The sequence below is a fragment of the Cebus imitator genome, unplaced genomic scaffold, assembly GCF_001604975.1.
Source record: "Cebus imitator isolate Cc_AM_T3 unplaced genomic scaffold, Cebus_imitator-1.0 Scaffold70, whole genome shotgun sequence".
In the NCBI taxonomy this organism is placed as follows: Eukaryota; Metazoa; Chordata; class Mammalia; order Primates; family Cebidae; genus Cebus; species Cebus imitator.
In genome coordinates this window covers 2,042,175-2,061,613 of record NW_016107385.1, presented here as the reverse complement: position 1 = coordinate 2,061,613, position 19,439 = coordinate 2,042,175, and the positions used below count along the sequence as shown (strand labels likewise).

General features: G+C 38.4%; 1 protein-coding gene and 1 pseudogene across 2 annotated transcripts in view; one reads left to right on the top strand and one right to left on the bottom strand.

The window, feature by feature from the left end:
• FSIP1 (fibrous sheath interacting protein 1) overlaps positions 1 to 19,439 on the top strand; it is a 193,088-nt gene that overhangs the window by 165,567 nt on the left and 8,082 nt on the right. The window contains exon 10 of the mRNA XM_017530915.2: positions 9,190 to 9,700. Coding sequence (XP_017386404.1) covers positions 9,190 to 9,700 — 511 coding nt within the window. The remainder of the gene's footprint in view (positions 1 to 9,189; positions 9,701 to 19,439) is intronic.
• Positions 15,575 to 16,378, bottom strand: LOC108306130 (annotated as a pseudogene). The gene has a single exon (XR_001826019.2). The product of XR_001826019.2 is annotated as a proteasome subunit beta type-6-like (transcript).

The window sequence follows — 19,439 nt, the reverse complement described above, 5'->3', positions numbered from 1 at the left end:
AGCAATTACAGGTTGCATTCCTCATCAAATTTAGCTTCTACACCAAACTGGCATTTATCTGGGTGGAGAAGTGTAAACAGTGGGCATCCTGGGAATGGCATTGTGACTGTTTTTTTTTTTTTTTTTTAAATGAGCCCAGAGAGAGGGCACTGTGTACATTTGCATAAAACACTAAACTAATTTGAGTAATAAAGTCACAAGTTAAGTAAAATGTTCTGCAGGGAGAGTTTCTGTATCTGATAGAAGGGACAGAACAATGATGGCAGTTGGAAAAAGGTCACTTGGAGGGCAGTAGCGGGAGGGCTCGTTTACAGCAGGCGGCAGTGTAGCCACGTGGCTAGACACTTAGGTTCTGGACCCAGACCACCTGGATTTGAATTTCAAGTCCACCATTTAGAAGCTATATGACCTTGGAGAAGTCACTCAGTTTCTTCATCTACAAAATGGAAATAACAATAGTATCTACCTCCTATGTTTGTTGAAAAGATTAAAGGAATCCATACATGTAATATGCCTAGAGCAGAGTCCAGTCTGCTTTATGACTGCTACCTATTATTGTTATTCTGTGAGATATCACCTGGTGTGCCAACCCGACCGGCAAGATGCAGCAGAACTAATACCGCAAGTGTATTCTATTCTTCTCCCGATGAAAAATCCAATACATTTGCCCTTTTACTATGAAATGTGTGTGTTCGAGCTGAAACAAGAAAGAAAATTCATAAAAGAGCTTCTAAAATAAGGTGGGAAGAGAGGGGCTTTCATATACAGAGTGAAAAGAGATTGGGTTCTGGCCTGGAAAAACGAACACTGAGATGCACTATGCTGAGTTTTATGAAGGATAGGAATAGTATGAATAATAACTTGTTTATGGAATATTGGGAAATTAGAGCTGGCACGAAAGATGAATACTTTGAGGTGAATGCTTGAACAGATGGTTACTTGATGGTGCCTGCACAGTGAGTGGATCAGTTATGTTGCTTATTATTAGTTCAGAATTTTCAAGAGCATTCTGGAGAAAGCCTGGGGTTAGATGGTTCCTCAACTATTGAGGGTAGCTAGGGATGTTTGTGATGGAGCCCTAGTTTAGTTCAGTTCAGTATTTGTAAATATATTAACATAGTACCTTAAAAAATGCTTTAAGCGCCCTAACTCATGATAGTCATTTACTGAGCCTTGACTGTGGGCAGAACTCTGCTGGGAATCAAAAGATGAGGGAGAGGGTTGTGTTGAAGTTTCCAATCTGTATTGCCAGCCAGAAGTGCTATCATTAAATCGATTTGAGGGCTTAATGTATTTGGTTTGCTTTTACTTCTATTTTGAGGCCAGATAATTTTTAGTTATTTTATAAGAGTTCAGGATTGATATTGTGAAGGAGCTAAAGAAATAAAAGTTCTCTTTTTGCTATTATTTTGTTTTCATAACTCTACCCAGGCTACACTGTAAAGTCAGTAGAAAAGTTTATTTTTAAATTTATGTTTATTTATAGAGTAGCTGTTCATAAAAAGCAGTTTTAGAGTTATAATTTAATGTAGAGATTATCTTCTTCAGTTCTTCATTTGACAGATAAAGGTGATGGGCCCCTGAGAACTCAGGTGACATGCTCAAGGCAGCACAGCTTGGATGGAAGCCCAGGTTCTAGTCTTCTGTGTTTTCTTTCCTATCCAGATGCTTTTCCCATGAGGATCAGGGTAATTGTAGTCCCCCTTATTTCTGTATACACACAAGCTGAAATGTGTAATGTTTTATCTCATATACCCAGAAGCAATTTACTGTGAAGCCAGTGAAGTTTCCGCTTTAGGGTCTCTCACTTATAGGAGCTTTGGGGTGGGAAGAGGAAGCCAGGTTGCAACCAGCAAACGTTTCTGTAAGAATCTCTGGTCAGGGACCTAAAGAGGTACTGTAAGAGATGGACTCAACCCTCCAAGACTCCACTAATTTGTTGTGATCTTTTTCACATTCTAAAAGAAAAGAAACTCAACGTTTGTACCTAATTTTGTATTCTTCTTTTTTTTTTTTTTTAAAGATATGCCCTTCTCTTGCTGTAAGATTATGTAAATTTCTGGCTCCGCAAAACCTGAGTCTACTTCTGATGTCCAAACATACAGTCACTTGGGAATTTCATTTAAATATTTTAAATTTGATTTCTAAGTGCATTTTTATTAAAAAATTTGAGCCGGGCATGGTGGCTCACACCTGTAGTTTTAGCACTTTGGGAGACTGAGGTGAGTGGATCACTTGAGGCCAGGAGTTCAAGACCAGCCTGGCCAACATGGTAAAACCCTGTGTCCACTAAAAATACAAAAAAAAAATATTAGCCAGGTGTGGTGGCAGGCACATATAATCCCAGCTACTGGGAGGGCTGAGACATAAGACTTGCTAAGGAAGCAGAGGTTGCAGTGAGCCACGATCATGCCACTGCACTTCAGTCTGGGCGACAGAGCAAGACTCTGTCTCAAAAAAAATTAAATTTTAATATTTTATTTTAAATTAATTTTAATTTTTGTTATAGTAATTTTCCTTTCTTTTTGTATAACTTAAAAAAAACAAAAATTTTTTTTAATTTTTCATATATATTTTATTACACTTTAGGTTCTGGAGTACATGTGCAGAACATGCAGGATTATTGCATAGGTACATACATGGCAATGTGGTTTGCTGCCTCCATCCCCCTGTCACGTATATCTGGCATTTCTTCCCATGTTATCCCTCCCCAGCTCCATGCCCCCCACTGTCCTTCCCCTGGTCCCCCCAATGGACCCCAGTGTGTGATGCTCCCCGCCCTGTGTCCATGTGTTCTTATTGTTCAACACCTGCCTATGAGTGAGAACATGCGATGTTTGTTTTTCTGTTCTTGTGGCAGTTTGCTGAGAATGATGGTTTCTAGGTTCATCCATGTCCCTACAAAGGACATGAACTCATTGTTTTTTATGGCTGCGTAGTATTCCCTGGTGTATATGTGCCACATTTTCCTTGTCCAGGCTGTCATTGATGGGCATTAGTGTTGGTTCCAGGTCTTTGCTATTGTAAACAGTGCTGCAGTGAACACACATGTGCATGTATCTTTATAATAGAATGATTTATAATCCTTTGGATATATACTCAGTAATGGGATTGCTCAGTCAAATGGAATTTCTATTTCTAGGTCCTCGAGAAATCGCCACATTATCTTCCACAATGGCCAAACTAATTTACACTCCCACCAATAGTGTAAAAGTGTTCCTATTTCTCCACATCCTCTCCAGCATACATTGTCTCCAGATTTTTTAATGATCACCATTCTAACTGATGTGAGGTAGTATCTCAATGTGGTTTTGATTTGCATTTCTCTAATGACCAGTGATGATGAGCATTTTTTCATGTGTTTGTTGGCCACATATATGTCTTCTTTTGAAAAGTGTCTGTTCATATTCTTCTCCCACTTTTGAATGAGTTTGTTTGTTTTTTTTTCTTGTAAATCTGTTTTAGTTCATTATAGATTCTGGATATTAGCCCTTTGTCAGATGAACAGATTGCAAAATTTTTTTCCCATTCTATTGGTTGCTGGTTCACTCTAATGATTGTTTCTTTTGCTGTGCAGAAGGTCTGGAGTTTAATTGGATCCCATTTGTCTATTTTGGCTTTTGTTGCCAATGCTTTTGGTGTTTTAGTCATGAAGTCCTTGCCTATGCCTATGTCCTGAATGGTTTTGCCTAGGTTTTCTTCTAGGGTTTTTATAGTATTAGGTCTTATTTTTAAATCTTTCATCCATCTGGAGTTAATTTTAGTGTAAGGTGTCAGGAAGGCATCCAGTTTCAGCTTTCTGCACATGGCTAGCCAGTTTTCCCAACACCATTTATTAAACAGGGAATCCTTTTCCCATTGCTTGTTTTTATCATGTTTGTGAAAGATCAGATGATGGTAGATGTGTGGCATTGCCTCCGAGGCCTCTATTCTGTTCCAGTGGTCTATATGTCTGTTTTGGTACCAGTACCATGCTTTTTTGATTACTGTAGCCTTGTAGTATAGTTTGAAGTCAGGTAGTGTGATGCCTCCAGCTTTGTTCTTTTTGCATAGGATTGTCTTGGCTATGCGGGCTCTCTATTGGTTCCATATGAAGTTTAAGGTGGTTTTTTCCAGTTCTGTGAAGAGGGTCATAGGTAGTTTGATGGGGATAACTTTGAATTTATAAATTGCTTTGGGCAGTATGGCCATTATCACAATATTGATTCCTCCTAACCATGAGCATAGAATGTTTTTCCATCTGTTTGTGTCCTCTCTTATTTCCTTGAGCAGTGGTTTGTAGTTCTCCTTGAAGAGGTCCTTTACATCCTTTGTTAGTTGTATTCCTAGGTATTTTATTCTTTTTGTAGCAATTGTGAATGACAGTTCATTCGTGATTTGGCTCTCTTTAAGTCTGTTATTGTTGTATAGGAATGCTTGTGATTTCTGCACATTGATTTTGTATCCTGAGACTTTGCTGATGTCACTTATCAGCTTCAGGAGATTTTGGGCTGAGATGATGGGGTCTTGTAAAAATACAGTCATGTCATCTGCAAATAGAGACAATTTGACTTCCTCCTTTCCTAATTGAATACGCTTTATTTCTTTTTCTTGCCTGATTGCTCTGGCTAGAACTTCCAATACTGTATTGAATAGGAGGGTGAGAGAGGGCATCCTTGTCTAGCACCAGATTTGAAAGGGAATGCTTCCAGTTTTTGCCCATTCAGTATGATATTGCCTGTGGATTTGTCGTAAATAGCTTTTATTATTTTGAGATATGTTCCATCAATACCTAGTTTATTGAGGGTTTTTAGTATAAAGGGCTGTTGAATTTAGTTAAAGGCCTTCTCTGCATCTATTCAGATAATCGTGGTTTTTGTCTTTAGTTCTATTTATGTGCTGGATTACATTTATAGACTTGCATATGTTGAACCAGTATTGCATCCCTGGGATGAAGCCTACTTGACCGTGATGGATAAGCTTTTTGATGTGCTGTTGCAATCAGTTTGCCAGTATTTTAGGGAAGATTTTTGCGTTTATGTTCATCATGGATATTGGCCTGAAGTTTTCTTTTCTTGTTGAGTCTCTGTCAGGTTTTGGTATCAGGATGATGTTGGTCTCATAAAATGATTTGGGAAGGATTCCCTCTTTTTGGATTGTTTGGAATAGTTTCAGAAGGAATGGTACCAGCTCCTCTTTGTATGTCTGGTAGAATTTGGCTGTGAACCCATCTGGACCTGGGCTTTTTTTGGTCGGTAGCCTATGATTTGCTGCCTCAAGTTTAGCCCTTGTTATTGGTCTATTCAGGGTTCGACTTCCTCCTGGTTTAGGCATGGGAGGGTGCAAGCGTCCAGGAATTTATCCATTTCTTCCATGTTTACTGTTTTATGTGCATAGAGTTGTTTGTAGTAATCTCTGACTCTAAGTTGTTTGTAGTAATCTCTGATGGTAGTTTTTATTTCTGTGGAATCGATGGTGATATCCTCTTTATCATTTTTTATTGCATCTATTTGATTATTCTCTCTTTTCTTTTTTATTAATCTGGCTAGTGGTCTGTCTATTTTGTTGATCTTTTCAAAAAACCACCTCCTGGATTTATTGATTTTTTGAAAGGTTTTTTGTGTCTCTATCTCCTTCAGTTCTGCTCTGATGTTATTTCTTGTCTTCTGCTAGGTTTTGAGTTTTTTTGATCTTGCTCCTCTAGCTCTTTCAGTTTTGATTCTAGGGTATAGATTTTAGATCTTTCCTTGCTTCTCATGTGGGCACTGATTGGTATAAATTTTCCTTTAGACACTGCTTTAAATGTGTCCCAGAGATTCTGTTATGTTGTTTCTTCATTCTTGTTGGTTTCAAAGAACATCTTTATTTCTGCCTTCATTTCATCATTTATCTAGTCAACATTCAAGAGCCAGTTGTTCTGTTTCCATGAAGTTGTTTGGTTCTGAGTTAGTTTCTTAATCTTGAGTTCTAATTTGATTGCACTGTAGTTTGAGAGACTTGTTTTGATTTCCATTATTTTGCATTTGCTTAGGATTATGTGGTCAGTTTTAGAGTAGGTCCAATTATGTGGTCAGTTTTAGAGTAGGTACCACGTGTTACTGAGAAGAATGTATATTCTGTGGATTTGGGGTGGAGAGTCTATAGATGTCTATTAGGTTTGCTTGGTCCAGATCTGAGTTCAAGTCCTGGATATCCTTGTTAATTTTCTGTCTTGTTCATCTGTCTAATATTGACAGTGAAGTGTTAAGTCATCCTTTTTGGGCTGGTTTCTTCCCATCTTTGTAGAATTGTCTACCTGTAGTCTTTGTAGTTGACTTTTGGATGGGGTCTCTGAGTGGACATCCTTTTTGATGATGATCAAGTCATTTGTTTCTGTTTTTTAGTTTTCCTTCTAACAGTCAGGCCCCTCTGCTGTAGGACTGCTGGAGGTCCACTCCAGACCCTGCTTGCCTGGGGATCACCTGTGGTGGCTGCAAAACAGTAATGGTTGCTGCCAGTTTCTTCTTCTGTTATCTTTGTCCCAGAAGGATACCTGCCAGATGTCAGCATGAGCTCTCTTTTATGAGGTGTGTCTTTGGATATATGGGGGTCAGGGAGCTGCTTGAGGAGACAGTCTGTCCCTTATAGGAGCTCAAGTGCTGAGCTGTGACCTCCATTATCCTGTTCAGAGCTGCTGGGCAGGCACATTTAAGTCTGCTGCAGCGGAACTCATAGCTGCCTTTTTTTCCCAGGTGCTCTGTCCTGGAAAGGTGGGGATTTATTTATATGTTTCTGATATGCTGCTGCCTTTTTTCAGAGATGCCTTGCCCAGTGAGGAGGTAGCCTAGTCACAGTCTGTCAGCAGAGGTGTTGCTGAGCTGCCGTGGGCTTTGCCTAGCTGCTGTGTGAACCTCCTTGTGGTTTTGTTTATAGAGGTATAGTTAGAACTGCCTCTGTAATGGTGGTCTGCCTCAGTTATGGCAGACTGCCTCGGTAATGGCAGATTGCGTCAGTAATGGTGGACTGCCTCAGTAATGGTGGACTGCCTTGGTAGTGGTGGACTGCCTCAGTAATGGCTGCCCTTCCCCCGACAGAGCTGTACCATCCTGGGCCCAGCTGTGCTTGCTGTGAAACTCTCAATCCAGAGCATTTCAGATTGCTGGTCTTTGTTGGGGTGGGACCTACCGAGCCAGATCACCTGGCTCTCTGTTTCAGCCCCTTTTTTTTCAGTTGAATGGGCGACTCTGTCTCCCAGGTGTTCCGGGTGCCAGTTGAAATGTCCGCCCAGATTTGTGTGAGTTTTTGTGTGGAGACCCTTTGCGCCGGTGCTGGAGACTTGTGGTGCTTTTCTGCCTGGGAATCTCCTGGTCTGTGGGCAGTAAAAACTGGTTTGGAAATGCAGTGATCACTCACCCTCTGCGTTCTTGCCGGAAACTGCACTCCAGAGCTGTTCCTATTCTGCCATCTTGTATCTGTTTCCTCTTTTTGTATAACTTTTTGTTTTCTTCGGAGTTCTTAATTGCTTTGATATTCCTTTTGCTTCATTTTCTGTGTATTTAGAGAAATGTATCATCAGAATGCCAAACATATATCAATATTACTTTTAGAAATGGTCAAGCATATTGGATAATCTATGAATCTTCCCTCCTGCCGTTTTCCCTAGAGACCTCCTCCTGCTCCAGTATAGACTGACTTTTTTTTCTAGTGTCTGATGATTTCATAATAATAAGTCTTTGATGAGGATGTTTGGTGAGGATGACACTCAATGGGCTCTTTCTAAATCTTAGGGAATTCTCTGTACATTATAAGCAATTTTACATAAGCAAATTTTGAAAGTGTGTTTTTGGTATCTAATAATTAGTCATAGCAGGACCTCCTTCATTTTCTGCTTAACTAGGTTTACATAGTAGCATGAAGAGAATGTTCCTGATTGTGGATAAAGTACTATATCTGGATGCTTGAAATGCCTAGTGACTAAAAGTAGAATTTGCTAATATATAATTCAAATCCTATTTCTTGACATGTATATTAACCTTAGGGTCAGTCACCTGAATTTTAAATTCCACATAATTACTAAGAGTATATTCCCAGACAATTTCTTATACTCCTAGTGACACTAGCTAGTGTAAAAACTAGTTTTAATATAGATAAGTTAAATATAATTAAAAAAAATTTAAAACATGGCACAAAAATAGTTTTATATACCAGTATTTATTAGTTGCATTAGAAGCTTTACTTAACAGTGGAGAATTAACTATACTAGTACCAATAATAACTTTTTATTTCAGCACTTTACATATATAGAATATGTAGTTATTTTTTACTGTGTACTTTCAGAGTAGGCCAATGGCATTATTTTACTTTGCTGAAGTAGAAATTAAAGCCTTTGAAATTCATGATTAAGTTTTCTTATGGGAACTTCTTGTTCTCAGATAATTCATCTCCCTGTAAAGGAGAATTAGTCTTTTCCTAGACAATCCACATGTAAACCATGGAAGACACTGATTTTTTTGGGAAGTACACATTTTTTTTCAGTGTGTTTCGCTATATTTTAATATCATTCCTTTTCAAGATTGTTGTAACTCAAATGTGCTATTCAGCTGAAGTTTTGTAGAACATGGCTCTCTACTTTTATTTGATTTATTTTTATTTATTTCCTGAGAATATTGCTGGAAGAAAAAAATGCTTTTAAGTATTTAAGGTCTTGGTTGAAACACTCATCCCTGGTAACCTTTACAAGCAGAGATTAAATATGTATGATCAAATCATTCTCCCCAAATGCACCATGGCCTCTGGAATGCACCTGGCCTCTGCCTAGACCTGTAGCTTTGAAGCAATGACACATCTCAGGATGCACCACCCTTCACCCTTCCTTTTCTGTCTTCAGCAGTATTGTCCATTGAGAGTTGTAGACAGACATGGGGATGCTGAATCCCCAAGGGTAGGGGTAGTTTGCCTTGTATGCCTATTTTATTTTTCAGTTAAGGAATTGGGTGGTGGTGGAGTTCATGCTGAGGGATGGGTGGGGTCAGAGAAACACCAGCCAAATATTTTGGCAGGATTATGACATTTCCCTTACAATTTTGGATACTTTACAATGAATTATTTTTCTATTTGTATGTGTTGTGTAAGGAGCTACTTGCATTTATATTGTATTACTGGATGCTTACCAAAAATAAATGTGTTTACTCAGTCAACTGATTATGTAAACTTTTCGTTTTGTGTCATCAGTTAGAGTGCACATCACGTCTCTCTGAAGAACAGTTAAAGTGTCTTCTGGATGAATGCATAGTTAAACAAAAATCCATCGTTAAACTTTCTTCAGAAAGAGAAAATGACGACATTGAAGACGTAACACCTGTGTTTCCCCAGCTTTCCAGATCCATCATCTCTGCATTACTAAATGAATCAGAAACAAAGATCCAGAAAACTGAGGAAGAAGAAGCAAATTTGCTTGAGAGTGCAGAATGTGAAGCTTCTAAAGGCTACTATCTCACTAAAGCCTTGGCTGGACATCACATGTCAGAAGCGCTCATCATTGAAGCAGAGAATATGAAATGCCTTCAGTTTTCTGAGGATAACATTGTTAATGACACGAAAGACTATTTTATGTCGAAGACTCTTGGCATTGGGAGACTGAAAAGGCCCTCTTTCTTGGATGACCCACTGTATGGTATCAGTGTGAGCCTTTCATTAGAAGACCAACATCTGAAACTCAGTCCTTCAGAGAAAACAGAAACAGGTGAGGCTTAGTGAACAAGTGTTTTGGTAAATAATTCTTGAAAGCACCTCAATATAAAGGTATCATGGTTTAAATTAGAGCAGGATAAAAAGGCATATTTGTAAGTCACAGATAGCGTCAATAAGAGCATGCAGACATAAAATATATTTACCAATGTTCTTATGAAATCAAGGTTGAGGTTAGTACTCCTATGAAATACGTTATTCTTGGTGGTAATTAATTTTGTCATCCAGAAAATAATGTTGGTTTCACAGGAAAAGAGAAATTAGTTTGAATGGAGAGAAATAATTGGAATAGATTTGCTTAGTATTTCAACTTCATACTTTAGTATTTTCAAAACGTTAGTGATGAAAATTTGTTCTAAGGAATGAATTTAACGTGTAAAACACCATAACTCATTGTGGTTATATTAGTTTCTATGTGCAGACTTCCTCTCCCAACCTACTCCTATGTTCAGGTATTTCATCATGATCTAGTATTGCATCTTGCAATGGTACAATGGTACAGGATACAACTACAACTAGTTTTTGACACAAACAAACATTCAATTATTTATGTTAGAAATCTGTGTCACAATTGGTGAATCTATTTAAATAGATTCAACTTTTACCTCTTACATAGATTCCTCTAAAATAGATTGGCTATTAAATTTCTATCTAGTAATCTATTTCTTATTAAATCTATAATCCATTAACTCTGAACAGAGTCAGATTTCCGTCTTGACTTCCATTTCTTCAATCACACAGGCTCAAAATTTGAGTCATTGAATCATCCCTTTCTTGCTTCCCACTTCTAGTGTTCAGGTGTTGTTTGTTCTATTCCTACGGGGTCTCTCCTGCCCGTGCCTTCCTTTCTCTTCCTACAACTTCAGCGGGACCAATGTCTTGACCCTTCTTTCAGACCTCCCTGCCTTAAATCTCTCTTTTCCTCCTGCCATTGTTGACAGCCACCAAACTAATTTCCTTATAAGCACAGCTTTGATAACCACACTTCCCAGCTCAGAAACCTTCTATGGCTCTCCAACTGCCTATTGATCAAAGTCAGAATTCTTTAATTTGCTGTTCAGTGTCTCCATGGCCTTACCTGAAGTTCTTTTCCTAATCAATCTCTAATTAGTCACCTAAATGTTATTCAGTGTATAGCTAATCTGATCTAAGGATTTCCAGTGATTTCCTAGCCTCTGCTGTTGTTCAGGCCGTCTTCTTCCCAGAAATGTTCAGGTACCCCTTCAACGGTAGTGATTCCAACCTTATCATCTCTGATTGTAGCCTTCTCTGGTGCCCTCTGTTAAAACTTTTCTATCTTCTGTGAATGTCCAAGCACCTTGGTTTTCTGTAGGATCACATACACACCTTCTCTTCCTTAAAACTGTGTAATGTTTTTAAAGCAGAGATTCTATCTTGCAACTCATTGCTACATTTTCCATGATGTCTTAAGTGCTCTCTTAAGCCAAGTGCCTGTTTAATAAATATTTTAAATGTATAACCAGTTTTAGAATAAAATACTGAAAATAGGGTTCACATTCTTGACTTTGCCAATGAAAGTAGGTAATGTTGCTTAAGAATTATGTAAATCACACATTCTATATAAACATCTGTTTGTTAATAATCCTCACCTGTTCAGAGAGAATAAATGAGTGGGTCAGTCTGCTTGAGGCACTGAGACCAAATGCTGTCAGCTCCTGAGGCTCTCAGCTGGGAAGGCTATTGGCCCCCAGATAGTCCTGCTTCGTTGTTCTATCTGGGTGTCTGCTTCTCAGTTCCTTCAGTGCCACCTGGATGGGGGTCTGTACGGCCGAGCTGGTTCTCTTTTTTTTTAAGGCCAGATATTATTCCATATTGTGTATATACCACGTTTTCTTTATCCATTCATCCATTCCTGGAAACTTAGGTTGATTCCATATCTTGGCTATTGTGAGTAATGCTGCAGTGAATATGGACGTACAGATAAATGCAGATATCTCTGACGTATTGATTTCAATTTCTTTGGACATGTACCCAGCAGTGGAATTACTAGATCATATGATAGTTCTACTTTTAGTTTGTTTGAGGAACCTCCAACAGTTTTCCATCATGGCTGTACTAATTAGATTTCTGCTATCAGTTCCAGGGTTCCATTTTTCCACAGCCTTGCCAGAACTTATCTTTCATCTTTTTCTGTTTTTGTTTTTGAGACGAAGTCTCTTCCTGTCACCCAGGCTGGAGTGCAGTGTGCAATGGCATGACTTTGGCTCACTGCAGTCTCCACCTATCAGGTTCAACTGATTCTCCTACTTCAGCCTCCTAAGTAGCTGGGATTACAGGCACATGCCATCACGTCTGGCTAATTTTTTAATTTTTAGTAGAAACAGGATCTCACCATGTTGGCCAAGCTGGTCTCGAGCTCCTGACCTCAAATGATCCACCTGCCTTGACCTCCCAAAGTGCTGGGATTACAGGCATGAGCCACCACCCCTGGCCTTTTTCATCTTTTGATAATAGCTGTTCTAACAGGTATGAGGTAGCATCTCATTTTGGTTTTAATTTACATTTTCTTAATGATTAGTGATGCCAACTATTTTTTCATGAACCTGTTGGCCATTTTTATGTTTTGTTTTGGAAAATGTTCGTTCAGGTATTTTGCCTATTTTTAATTTTTTTTTTCTGCCCATTGAGTTGTTTGAGTTCCTTATGTATTTTGGATATTTATCCCTTATCAGATGTGCTGTTTGAAAATATTTTCTCCCACTTTATAGATTGTCTCTTTATTCATTGTTTTCTTTGTTGTGCAGAAGCTTTTTGGCTTGATATAGTCCCATTTGTCTTTTTTTGCCTGTGCATTCAAGGTCATGTTAAAAAAAAAATCATTGCTTAGACCAGTGTCACCAATAAAACATAAATATCGTTTATTCTAGTAGTTTTACAGTTTTGGGTCTCATATTTGTCTCTTTAATCCATTTTGAGTTGATTTTTGAGTTGATTTTTATACATGGAGTGAGATAAGGATCAAATTTTATTATTCAGTTTTCCCAACATCTTTCCCCATTGTGTGTTCTTGGCATCTTTGTCAAAAATCAATTGACCATAAATGCGTGAGTTTATTTCTGAGCTTTCTGTCCTGTTCTGTTGGTGAAGTATCTGTTTTTACACCAGTACCATGTTGTTGTTGCAATTACAATTGCGTTATACTTTGAAATCAGGGAGCGTGATACCTCCAGCTTTGTTCTTTTTGCTCAAGATTGCTTTGGCTGTTCAGGGTCTATTGTGGTTCTATATAGACTTAAGGATTTTTTTTTTCATTTCTGTGAAAATGACATTAGAATTTTGGTAGGAATTATATTAAATCTATAGATAACTTTGGGTAGTGTGAACATTTTAATTATTCATTCTTTTAATCCATGAACATGGGACATCTTTTAATTGATTTGCATTTTCTTTATGTTCTTTCATCAGTGTTCTATAGTTGTCAATATGTAGTTCTTTAACCTCCTTGGTTAAATTTACTAAAGTATTTTTTTATTAGAGACAATTGTTAATGGGATTTTCTTAATTTCCTATTTGGATAGTTTGTTTTTAAATGTATAGAAATGTTCCTGATTTTTGTATGTTGATTTTATATCTTGTAACTTTACTGAATTTTTTTCATCAGTTCTGACATTTTTTGGTGAAGTCTTTAGGGTTTTCTATAAATAAGATCATGTCATCAGCAAAGAGAGATAATTTCACTTCATTTCCCATTAGGGTGCTTTTTATTTGTTTTTCTTGCCTGACTCTAGCCAGGACATTAAGATGTTGAAAAAAATGTGATGAGAGTAGGCATCCTGTGGAAAAGCTTTCCACTTTTCACTGTTGGGTATGATGTTAGCTACAGATTTATTTTATATGACCTTTATTATGTTGAAGTGCATTACCTCTAAACCTAATGTGTTGAGAATTTTTATCATGAAATGGTGTTGAATTTTGTCAAATGCTTTCTCCGCATGTATTGAGATTATCATAAGGTTTTTATCCTTCATTTTATCATTAATGATATACATTATGGTGTATCCCACTTATTAATTTGCATTGTTGAACCCTCCTTGCATCCCAGGGACAAATCCCACTTGATCATGTGAATGATTCTTTTAATTGCTTTTGAATTTGGTTTGCTAGTATTTTGTGGAGGATTTTCACATCCAATCAGTGATAATGGCCTGTAATTTTTTGTTTTTTCTTGTAGTATTCTTGTCTGGCTTTGGTATCAAGGTAATTCTGGCCTTGTACAATGAGTTCGGAAGTCTTTCTCCTGCTTCAATTTTTTGGAAGAATTTGAGAAGCACTGGTATTAGTTCTTCTTTAAATGTTTGGTAGAATCCAGCAGTGAAGCCATCTGGCCCTGGGCCTTTTTTAGATAGGAGGCTTTTTATTACTGAGTCAGTCTTCTTGCTCATGAGAGGTCTCATGAGGTTTCTTTATGATCTGGTCTTGGTAGGATGTATGTATCTAGGAATCTGTTCACTTCTAGGTTGTCCAATCTACTGGCATATAATTTTACACAGCAGTTTCTAATTACCCTTTGTATTTCTTTGGTGTCAGTTGTAACATCTCCTCTCTCATTTCATTTTTGTTTTGTTTTAAATAAGCAGAAGTTTTTAACTTTAAAAAGTATTTGTTTTTGCTTTCTAATAGCACAACACATGTAAATTTGTTGAAGGATATTTGAAACATACAGAAAAGTGTAGAAGATAAAATCATTGTCCAGACCCATTCATTGTTAATATTAACATTCATCTTTTTTTCTAGTTGCATATTTTATATTCTGTCTATATTCTTCTTATAGTATATTCTACTATTTGCTTCTTTATATTTTGAGCATTCTCTGTTATTAAATATTCTTTTAAATCATTCATTATAATGGCTATAGTGTATCCTATTGGTGTATGATAATTTAAGCATTTCTTTATTTTTGGTCATTTATGTTCAGACTCTTCATATAAGCTAAAACTATCATGAGACACAAGTATGGTCATAATCATTATCTTCCCATTACATGATGAGGTGATGAGTTCAAAGGATTTTATTTATTTGAGTTTTCTTTCTTTCTTTTCCTAGTTAGTCTAGCTAGGGGTTTGTCAACTTTTAGTTTTATTCATTTTTTTCTATTGTTTCCAGTTTCTGTTTCATTTATTTTGGCTCTAATATTTATTATTTTGTTTCTTCTGCTAACTTTGGCCTTAGTTGGTTCTTTTTCTAGTTTTTTGAGTTTTATGAGATTGTTTATTTGAGATTCTTTTTCTAATAGACATTTATTGTTATATATTTTCCACTTAGAACTGCTTTTGTCAGTATCCCAATAGTTTTGATATGTTGTGTTTCCATTTTTGTTTGTTTCAAAATATAGTTTGATTTCCTTTTTCTCCTCTCTGACCTATTGTTTGTCTAGGAGCATATTGTTTAATTTCCACATTTTTGTGAATTTTCCAAGATTTCTTGTTATTGATTTCTAGTTTTATGACATTCTGATCAGAAAAGATACTTGATATGATTAAAATCCTCTTAAATTTGTTAAGACTTGTTTTGTGGCCTGTCCTGCAGAATGTCCCATGTGTGCTTGAGAAGAATGTGTATTTTCTTGCTGTAGGATGTGATGTTTTGATTATGACTATGAAGTCCATTTTATTTAAAGTGTAATTCAAGTCCAATGTTTTGTTATTGATTTTCTGTCTAGATGATCTGTTTATCATTGAGAGTGGGGTACTGAGTTCCCCAGTCTTATACTATTGCAGTTTATCTCTCAGATCATGTAATGATTGCTTTATATATTTATGTGTTCCAGTGTTGGGTGTGTATATGTTTGCAATTAAGTCCTCTTAATGAAATGTCCCCTTTATTGTTATATAATGAACTTTTTTTTTTTTTCTCTTTGACAAACTTCATTAAATTTTGCATCAGTACAAGGTATCTCTTATTGCATACTAGAATCCCAGGACTCAGGGGGGTGGTAAAGTGGCAATGGTGAATTTGGGTATCTGGTCTCCCAAAAGTACTTGCCGCTCTACCCCTGAGTCTGCAATGGCTGCCAGGCAGATCGCTTCTCCACTGGAGCCATCCTGCTTCATGGCCAAAGCGAGAGCATTGGCAGTGAATTGCAGACACTCTTCCTTGGTCATGCCTTTCCAGTATGTAGCATCAACATAGCCATAGATGTAGGAGCTCCTAGAGCCTCCAATGGCAAAGGACTGCCCTACCATCATACCACCCATAGGCACTGAGTACACCTCCCCTCCTTCTTGAGGGTCTCAGCCTGCAATGATGATTCCCGCCATCAGATCTTTCCGGTATTGGTAACACATCTCCTTAAACAGGCTGGCTGCTATGTGTACCAGTGGAGGCTCATTGAGTTCAATGCTGTGGAAACCAAGCTGGTAAGTGACAGCATCAGCTACTGCCTGGGTATCAGGTGCTGAGCCCGAGCGACAGCAGAAAATGTGGTCGTGAATAGGAGTCAGCTTGTCAGTCACTCGACTGGCAATGTAGGACCCAGTGGTTGTTCTGGAGTCTGCCCCCAGAGCCACGCCCCCTTCAAATTGCACTACTATGATAGTAGTCCCTGTGGGGACTTCTTGGCTTTCCCAGTCTGGAGTGAAGGCCCCTGGCCCCCAGGCTGGTGCCGGCTTGACTCCCCGAGCAGCTAGCAAGGTGGCCACCATCTTTCTCCTGCAGTACTCATATAATGACCTTCTTTGTCTCTTTGTGTAGCTTTTGACTTAAAGTCTGTTTTGTCTGATGTAGTTATAGCTACCCCTGCTCTCTTTTTTGGTTTCCATTTGTATGGAATAATGTTTCCATCCCTTCAATTTGTCTGTGTATTTCCTTACTAATAGAGTGAGTCTCTTACAGATAGAATATAGTTGGCCATTTTTTTTTTTTAAACCCGTTCAGCCACTCTCTGTGTTTTAACTGGAGACTTTAATCCATTTACATTCAAGGTAATTACTAATAGGTACGGACTTGCTACTGCCATTTCGTAATTTGTTTCTGGTTGTTTTGTAGATCTGTTGTGTCTTTCTTCTTCTCTTACTACTTTCCTTTGTGATTTTCTGTGGTGGTATGCTTTGAATCTTTTCCTTTTATATTTTGTGCAACTATTATAGGTTTTTGCTTTGTGTTTACCATCAGGTTTACATAAAATATCTTGTGCTGGCTGGACATGATTGTTCGCACCTGTAGTCCCATCTACTTTAAAGGATGAACTGGGAGGATCAGTTTGACCCAGGAGTTTGAGTCCTGCCTAGGCAACATAGCAAGACTCCATCTCTTTAAAAAACCAAAACACAAACAAAAATCTTATTATAACAGGCTATTTTAAGCTGATAACAACTTAAATGTTATCACATATAAAATAACTCCCTCCCCTAGACACTTTTTGTGATTTAGATGTCAAATTTTACATCTTTTTGTAATTTGGATTCCTTTAACAATTTATTATAGCTGCATTTGTTTTGAGTAGTTTTGTTTTTTAACTTTTGTAATAGAAAATTCCTTTACACATCACCCTTACAGTATTATTCTAAATAATTCTGTGTATTACTTATACCATTTAGTGTTTTCTGCTTTTATAAGTTTTATGTATCAATTAGGAGCCTTGTATTTCAGCTTAACTCCCTTTAGCATTTCCTGTACGGCAGGCCTAGTGGTGATAAACTTCCTTAGTTTTTGTTTGTCTGGGAAAGTTTTTATTTCTCCCTTATTTCTGAGGGGTAGCTTTGCTGAGTGAAGTATTCTTGGCTGCTGGTTTTGTTTTCCTTCTGCACTTGGACTATATTATCTCACTCTTTTGTGGTTTGCAAGGATTCTGCTGAGAAATCTGCTGATTGCTGTTTTGGGATTCCCTTGAATGTGATACATTTCTGATCTATTACTGCTTTCAGGATTCTTTGTCTTTGTTTATTTTCATTTTATTTTGTTTTATTTTTTGGGACAGTCTTGCTTTGTTGCCCAGGCTGGAGTGCAGTGATATGATCTTGGCTCATTGCAGCCTCTGTCTCCTGGGTTCAAGCGATTCCCCTGCTTCAGCCGCCTGAGTAGCGGAGACTACAGGCATGGGCCACCATGCCCAGCAAATTTTTGTATTTTTAGTAGAGATGGGATTTCACCATACTGACCAGGCTGGTCTTGAACTGCTGACCTTGTGATCTGCCCACCTTGGCCTCCCAAAGTGCTGCAATTACAGGTGTGAGCCACTGCACCTGGCTGTCTTTGTTTTTTAATAGTTTGATTATGATTTGTTTTGGTGCACTCATCTTTGGCTTGAATTTAATTGAAGATCTCTGAGCTTTCTATACCTGGATGTTTTAATATTTACTCAGATTTTGGAAACTTTCAGCCATATTTTCTTAAATATAATTTCTCAGCCATTTTCTTTATCATATCTTTCTTGGAATTCTGTTATAAGAAAGTTAATACACTTGATGGTGTCCCATAATTTATTTAGGCTTTCTTCATTCTTTTTTCATAGATCTCCATTTTTTTCAGGGTCCATTATTGGGGCTTTATTAGTTTCTTTTTGTTGTGTCACATTTCCCTGATTCTTTCTAAACCTTGATGTCTACACATTTGAGGAAATGGCCACCTCTTTTGGCCTTAAAGGTTTTCTTTCACAGTGGTAGATTTTCACTGGTTAGTTTAGCATTTCATGATGGATGGGCCAGCTGGTAGCAACCCCAGACAGGTAGCCCTTGCTGTTGGGTTGCTGTTGGGCGATCCTGCTGCCTGTGCTTTGAGGCTGAGTGGAACTTCTGGCTGTGCTCTGTGGTCTGATGAGACAGATCACTAGCTGGACTCCACAGTAAGGTGGAGCTACTGGCTAGGCTCTGTAATAGCCTCTGATTGCACAGGGTTGCATGTTGTTTTCCCTGGCTGGGAAGTACTGCTGTTTTTAATCTGTAGCTGGGCAGGGCTGTGTGCTGGGGTCAGAGACTGGGTAAGGTTTCTATGGTTGTGCTCAGCCACTCAGGATGGGCCAGGCTATGGTCTAGAGAAATGCTTGAATGCAGGCCTCACTCAGGGAAGCCTTAAGCAAAGCATGGAGGCTTTCAGGGGTCATCACACAGCTGCTGGGGTTGGGTGGGGCCAGGTACTTTTCTCCGCAGATACTCATTCACTCATCTGTACTGCTTCCCAACCTGGGAAGCCTTAAGCAGAACATGAAGGCTTGGTAGGGTTGTGCTAGTTGGCTACTGGGGTTGGGTGGGGCCAGTTGCTACCCTCCTCAGGTAATCACTGACCTCCCCTTGCTGCCTGGTCTGGGGAAGGCTTAAGGAGAGCACCAGGGCTAGGTGGGAAGGCAGGCTAGGGAATGGAGCCTCACAGATCAGTTGACTGTGCTTACCACAGGACAATGCAGTTGGCTAGTTTCTCTGGTGGAGTGACTCCATTGGCTAGAATGTAGAGCCACAGCCAAGATCCATGTGCTGGTTCCTGTGAGTCTCACTTTTGTTCTTTGTTTCTAACTGATCGTAGGTGGTTGAGCCCTGCTGGCACTCCCAGTGTTTCCCAGGAGATAATCATGAGTGGGCTTCCTGCTCAGGGTCCCGGAATGTTGCCTGTAATTCTCTTTTCCCACTGTAGAAACTGTGGGCCCAGGGGAATCTTCTGTGTGTGGTGCTGTGCTGGCTTGAGGTGTGGCAGGGGTTGGGGGAGTGGTGATGTGGTCAAAGTGAAACCATTCCTGTTTTCCTCTTACCCCTTGAATGAGGCTTTTTTTTTTTTTTTTTTTTTTT